The 7,323-nt window shown below is 44.4% G+C and overlaps 1 protein-coding gene across 1 annotated transcript; it reads left to right on the forward strand.

The window, feature by feature from the left end:
* Nucleotides 1-2: 2 nt before the first annotated feature.
* LSM11 (LSM11, U7 small nuclear RNA associated) lies at nucleotides 3-7,123 on the forward strand (the record flags this gene model as incomplete). The annotated part of the gene is made up of 4 exons (XM_019534745.1): nucleotides 3-57; nucleotides 3,773-3,912; nucleotides 4,783-4,866; nucleotides 5,624-7,123. Coding segments are annotated over 4 exons (684 nt in total), but the record flags the coding sequence as incomplete, so codon positions are not given.
* Nucleotides 7,124-7,323: the final 200 nt, after the last annotated feature.

Raw genomic sequence — 7,323 nt, forward strand, 5'->3', positions numbered from 1 at the left:
CGGCGCGGGCGGCGCGGAGGCGGCGCGCGCCCAAGAACGTCATCACCAGGATGCCGCGTAAGCGGGCAGTTTTGGGGGGGACGGTTGGGGGAGGGGCGCGGCTGAGGCAGGGGCGCGCTCGCTCCCCCATAATCCTCCCTCCGTGGTGTGCTTTGGAAAAGCCTGTTCCGTTCTGTCAGAAGCACAGCTTTTGAACCCGGAGCCGGGCCAGGCCGCCGCTCGTGTCGTTGTGACCGCTGCGCGTGCCTGCGACGTGCTGGTAAACGCCTCGTTACCAGCTCGGTCCTGAGGGCAGACGGCGCTGGGTGATGGCGCGGAGCTGCGGGACCGCTCTCTTCGCACGCTGTGGCGGTGCTCGGTTTGCCTTTTGCAAATGCATGCAGGCAGGGCACAAGGCCCGTGCCATCCTGTCGGCGGTAAGGTGCCCTCGCCCGAGACTTGAGCCAAGAAAAATGCCATTCCTGTCCCACGACATGTAGCGGAGGGGCGCTTGGCTGATAAATATAACATCTTTTTTGGAGGGTGGGTAGCGCTTTTACTACTGAAATGGTGTCATGCTCCCCCTGTCTTAAATGTGGTCAGTAAAGCCCAAATTCTGATTGCCTGAAGGCTCGACTTTGGTGTTCATACTTAGGCAGGCGAGGTTCTTTGGGTAGATGTGTGATCTCTTTTTATTAGACACAGTTGGTTTAATAAAAGAGATCACATCAACCCAAATTTCCAGCTACTCAGGTGGTCTAATAAAAGTGATCACATCTACCCAATGAACCTTGCCTGCCTGTGTCCTTACACCGACACAGTGACACACAAAAGCGTGTGTTCATATCTAGGCACTTAAACATAAGGGCCGAGGTTACTTGATGGGTTTCCAAGCGCGCGTCAACTCGAGTCCCAGTGCTGTAAATCCCTCTGAAATAACTGAGGCTCAGCACGAACACTTGAGTCCTGTTTGCGTGGGGTTCCTAGCAGGATTGGGCCTATATGTGTGTCGAGGGACTTTAATTTTAGGTACCTGGGCTGCAAAATTATTAAATTAATTAAATTAATTAATTATTAAATTAATTAAAGTCTGCGCAAGAAACCTTCCTCTGACAGGGCAGTGCTCATGTCTCCAGTAAAGAAGTCAAATGGCTTAGAAAGGAAACATGCTGTAAATGTTTGTACAATCACTCCTTAATATGGAGTTTTGCAGAAGATTGTGACACAACTCACCTTTTAACTAACGTATGAGAAGCTGTGAAATGGTGTATTTTAAGAATATTTTATAGCCACAATTCTGTGCTTTCTATGTACATATATAAGGTGATCGGGACTTGTGATAGAGATGATATCTCTTTATTAAACCAACAAGATTTTTGCAAAAAATTGCTTTAATTCTTTAATTAATAAAAGATATCATCTCTACTGTGAGTCCTGATTGCCTTTTCCTCTAGACCAATATGGTTACAACTTGGATACCATGTACAATTTATTTATAATATGTACTTTATGCTGAGACCCTGTAGTTTGATGGGGCCTTGATACGAGTTCAGAGTGAAGTCCTAGTCACTGGGTCCTGGATGCTCTCTGCGTTTATCCGACTGGTTTGTCTGTGTTAGTAAGTGGATATTCAGATGAGATGCACTTTAGTAGATGCGTGGCTTGCGATAAATATTCCTGTGCTGCACGTTCACGCTGTGGTGTTCTGAGATAGCGGTGACCAGGTGTGAAGTCACCCCACCATTCCCACCCTGTAATGTAAAGGGTTACCTGGGAGGCCAGGCTTCCTGCCTGTTCCATAAGTAACCTAAGTGAGACTAGAAGCGGAGGAAAAGCTGCTGTGAAGTTGTCTTTCTCGTAGCGAGGGCAAGTGACTTCTCTTTCCCAGCGTGCTGAAAGCAGGAAAGGCACCTGGTGGTGGCTGCAAAGTGTTCTTTGTTGCCTTGCTCTTGTTTTTGAACGTGCTTTGTGCTAAAGCCACCCCCGAGGAAAGACACTTCACTAGAATTTGGGACTTCATTTTATCTTTCTTGGTTGGAGTAGCTGCCCTCTAGCTCACCATACCTGCGTTCTAAGGGATTACTAGAAAGCTATTAAATAGTATGTTTATCTTTTGTACAAATAGGGCCTGGATTTTGAGGATGTAGCTAACTAGGTGAAGCTTTCTTCTGCATTGATGGAAAAAAGTGATGATCAACAGTAGTACCTCCATGGATAAAGCCACGGGCAAAAATAGTTGCATGCAGAGCCTGGGTTTAATGCTTTTTGATGTTTGCAAGGCAGGTATGTTCTGGAGAGATGAATTACCTGACTTGCTGCTTGTTTCCTGAGAAACGAATGTCAGATTATGGAAGTACGTTGTGAATAATGTGTTTTTTGCCCTTGCGATCAAATGAAGTTGGAGGCTGAGGACAGGAATTAAAGATATGGGAACAGTATGTGTCTTCCATAGATGCAGAAGTGATGGAAAAACAATGTTTCCTGCCAGTGCTTATATGCCTTGTGTTCTGGTAAGTGAGAGGGGTGGTAGAAATGAGGAAGATATTCAGGTTCTTTTTTATAAGAAGCTACACCATCAGGTACATTTTATTATATTTTTTAAATATATTCCCAGTTATGTGAGGTTTTAAATGTGTAGTTTGTGTGAACAGGTTGGAATTGCACATCTAACTCATGGTAGCATTGAGCTGATGTCGCCAGCATGGTCCGGGAAATTTGCGAGATGTAAAAATTCTGTGTTGTGGGTGATGATCACTTTGTATTGGACCGGTTGTATGGTTGGTATAGATGTAGGCAAGCTTTTGGGTATTGCAGGACCCTTCCTCAGGCATCTGTCATTGAAATGGCTTCATTAATGGTAACAGAGGGTGAAATTGTAGTTGAGGCATTGCCTAGGTGTATTTACCACTATGTTGTCAGGCAGCTGTGCAACAGGTGATTCACTTTTTAACTTGCTGCTTGCAGCCTAGGCCTACATTGTGGCAGGAAAGGTATGATTTTCCCCTGACTTTGTAGTGGCTGTCCACTGTGGATCGAAGAGTTAAAATTGCAGTTGAGCGAATCTCCTCCATGCTGGGTGATCAGCCCTTTTGCTGCTTTGTCACGGGATGGAGAACCCGGGGGTAAATACTGTGCAGCTAATCCAGGCGGCTCGTCCCGTGGGAAAGGCACTCTGGCAAGGAGAACTGCAGTGGTCAGCTGCTGAAACAAGAATTTCTCGTTATATTAGATTGACCAAGGATATTGGATCAAAGAAAGTGGAGTGATCTGTTGTTTTAGACTCTTCATAAAGGGAATTAACACATCCCTAAATGAATCAGGTGCCAAAATTTACTGGCACAATTTGGCTATTTTTTTAGCTTAACAGTGACATTTATTTCAGAGAATGTGTGCCCTGACTGCAGTAGGCAGTTATGGCTTTGCTGGCCCTTTTAGGAGTCTGTTCCTTCTTCCCTTATGTTTTAGCATTAGAATTTAAGTGGGTGTTTTTGAGGTGTAGCAAAACAGTTCCTGTCCTTAATAGATAAGGCTCATTTAGTTCTCAGCTATGTTAAGAAGGGGCCTTCCTATACCATAATTTGTGTTATCTGACTATAAATGGAGGTTCTCTGTATTGGGAATGACAGATGTGTGGGTATAATACATGGTAACACGGTGGAATGCCTGTTTTATTGTATTATAAAACAGCACGGGGGTAGGGTTTGCTACATATCTGAAACAAACCAGGCTCTCTCTTTTTTTTTTCTGTCGGAAATGCAGTATGCTGACCAATGGTTTTTGATATCTGTTCTAGTTCATGAAGGCAGCCCGCTTGGGGAGCTTCATCGGTGTGTCCGAGATGGCGTTAAAATCAACGTCCATATTCGCACTTTCAAAGGGCTGCGTGGTGTCTGCACGGGGTTTCTGGTCGCATTCGACAAATTCTGGAATATGGTAAGTATTGTGCTGCTCTTTGATTTACAGCTACTGCACTGGAAACATCAGTGCCAGACAGGGAGTGGACTGGCAAGTTGGTACTTTGGAGGATTCTTTAAAAAGAGAATCCCATTTCCTGATATTTAAAACAACAAGGACACAGTCTGATCACTGGTTTTCAGTTTTGAGTCTCATTTTTCCTGACTAAACTGTCAAGAAGGGAGCTCCTCATTTGATAACATTTACAAAAAGTTCTGCCATTTAATCATTTAGCATCTTGCTATTAGCCATGAGATACAAAATAAAGTGTTGTTTGTTACACTGTGCTGTAGCCTCGACGCCCACTGGGAGATGCTGAGAGAGAGCAAGAAGTGCAGTGGCTGTAGTGTGGTTTGATATTTCTGGATGTTGCGTACAGTCTTGGGGAGAAGTAAATCACTGATGACATTCAAGCTCTGTTAATCCTTCTTCCCTCCAGTTTCCTCTCTTGGGTATCAGCCACAAAACCAGAACAGGGTAAGGGAAGCCTCCCCCCAAGATTTCCAAAAAAAAAGAGACTGAGTGAGGTGTTACAGGACTGCGACCCCCAAGTGAGAGAGAAGTTTAGAAACAGGGTGGGAATACTCAATGTCATCTTGGGGGTATTAAAAATAAGGTTTGTGCCCGAAGAGAAGAGGGAGATTTAGGCTGTAGAGTAGAAATGTCTACTAGGCTCTGTGGCTCCCTAGTTTGTGTACCTCAGTATAACAAGTGTGTTTTGGATATTTGGAAATCTACTCCAGAACATGGCGTGTCGTCCATGAGATAAGAGAGCTTTGTATTATGGTTTAGAAAGCTGTTTTCCTCTTTTTTCTTTCCTTTTTTAACTTTTCCTTTTTTATCTTTCAGGCCCTAACAGATGTAGATGAAACGTATAGAAAACCTGTACTGGGGAAGGCATTCTACAATGAGCCCCAGCTCACACTTACCAGGGTAGGTAGCCTTCTGCCTGCATGTTAACTGGCCTTATATACCTTACTTTTCATTGTGGTGAAATATGTAGCATCAACCTGAAAGTCCTGGTCCTGGTTATGTCTGTACCTACTCCAGATTTTATTGGAATGGGAAAAACTCAGAGAAGCAAAAATGCTTTTTTGCTATATTTTGCACTTTTAAAAACAGCCTAGATATTTTTGGCATTAGATATTGATGTCACTTTGAATTCCTGTCTCCTGCAGTGTCATGAAACCATCACTCCTGTGCATTGCACTGGAGTAGGAGCCTGCATACTTGTGGTTTTCCCAAACTGTATGAGAGGATGTTTATCAACAGGGACAAAACTGGTGCCAAGGGGTGGAATCCATACTAGGATAGGTTTTCCATCTATTTGGAATTGACTTGTCAGTCTGCTGTCTGTTTAATGTGTTAGTGTTGCACAAATCCCAAAGTACTGACATAAAATGGAGTTTCTCTTTCAGTTTCAGCGCTGTTGCATTGTCAGATTCATTTCTAAGCCTGCCTAAGTCTATTTGATATATTTGGTCTAATAAAAGACATCGCCCACAAAAATAGTTGCTTTCTGCAGTCATGATATGTCAAAATCGTGACTGCAGTAGGAAAAAGCTGTTCAGCAGTCATATATTATTACATATGCTGATTGTTGGTCACATGCTCAAAATTTGACTTGAGCGTGGAGAATGAGAAGCCTGTTTCTCTGAATGTGGCCACTTAACTGAGTGTTCCCTTACAGCTGTTTGACAGGCTCAAACTACGGGAGTCCTCTGAAAAGAAGGGAGCTGATACAAAGACTGAGCCAGAGGAGACGGCCACAGCAAGCGAACCCCAGCCGCTCGGACGGAAAGTTGGGTCAGGATGGGGGAGAGCAGAAGAGGAGCGTGAGACGCAGAAACACATGGGCAGAGGTGGAGAAAAGAAGACGGCAGGTGACAGCTTGCCTCTGGCAGTCAGAAATGAGGCTGATTTGCCAGGCAGGACTGCCCAGACAGAGGGCACTGGTGCAGGAGCTACCACTGCAAGAAGCCAGCCCCGGAAAAAAAAGAGGCCCAAGGTGGATTATCAGCAGGTGTTCACACGCCACATAAACCAGATATTTATCCGAGGAGAGAATGTCTTGCTTGTCCACTTAGCGCATTGACTTGGCAGAGCTGAGTCAGTATATTTAATCAATAGCATGAATCACAGCTACAGCTCTGGCTAAGCATCGTTGTGAAGCAGTATGGTATTATAACTAGATTCCCTTTCTTTAATTTTAACAGGATAGGGGAAATTGCTATGTCTGTCAGGCCAGGGCATCTTGAAGCAGTGGCTACCAGAGCAGCCAGTCTTACACCTCTTGTCAAGGGGCTTGGGACAGGTTCAGCAAGACACTTCGTTTCTGTGAGGCGAGGGGAAACTGGCAGAATCTGACAGGGACCCTGGTCCCTTTAAAGGGCTTCACAAAGCGGGTTGGGAAATGAAATTAGGGTGCTTCATTTGGAACAAAAATGTTGTTCCACTTCAAGAACATGTAACGCTACACAGTCTAAAATGAGTGACCAGTCCTTGGATATTCTACTTCCTCCAAGTTGTTGCAAAAGCAGTTTTCACTGACAAAGTCAATAGTTTTTAAATGCAAGTAAATGAAGAATCCAGAGTTTCCCCTTTCACCAGGCCTAGCTTTGCCCATGCACCCCAGTCCCTTTGTTCAAGCCTGTTGCTAACAAGGACTGAATTGTGATATGGCCTGAGGCATCTCAGTGAGCACCACCTAAAATTCCTCTTTAGATCACTGAACTGAGGCAGGATTTGTGCTTGCTCCCAAGGGCAAAGCTTGTGCTCTTACCCATTGTGTCATGCTGTCTTCCCACGTTATCAGCAAGCACTTAGCAATGTCAGTCCAGGAGCTTTCTTCCCTGGAGTTCCTCTGCGAGTGTTATAATGGGAGGAAGCACCTGGGAAATCAGTCTTTTCTATTTCTTGTTGTAGCGTTATGCATGGTGATATACTTTTCTTGTGAAATTTTTAAAATAAGTTTGTGCTGAGCACAGCCATACTGTAACTAAGCACCTCTGAGGTTCCCTCTCGAAACTAGAGGCACCACCTCACCAGCAGGTCTGATGGGACCCAAGCCTTCGCGATGCTTTCCTACCTATACAAATGATGCTGCTTTGAATTCCATCTGAACCGAGCTTCAGAGATGTGCTTAGAATTAACGAAGTATAAAAATTAAAGCCAAACTGTAGCAAATGAGTAGCTTTATTTTGATAGTTTTCTTCATACCTAAACCACGGAAGAGCACCCAGAGCTGCTGCGTATCTAAAACTGTTTCCGGGAGCCGTTCTTCAGATCTAGAGTGAGCAGAAACTGCTAGATTACCCAGTGGGACCTCTTATTTATTTTCACCCATTTACTCATGTAATTAATTCCAATTATCTCATACTATAGAGCAGC

Source organism: Crocodylus porosus, unplaced genomic scaffold, assembly GCF_001723895.1.
Source record: "Crocodylus porosus isolate Cpor-Errol unplaced genomic scaffold, CroPor_comp1, whole genome shotgun sequence".
Lineage (NCBI taxonomy): Eukaryota > Metazoa > Chordata > Crocodylia > Crocodylidae > Crocodylus > Crocodylus porosus.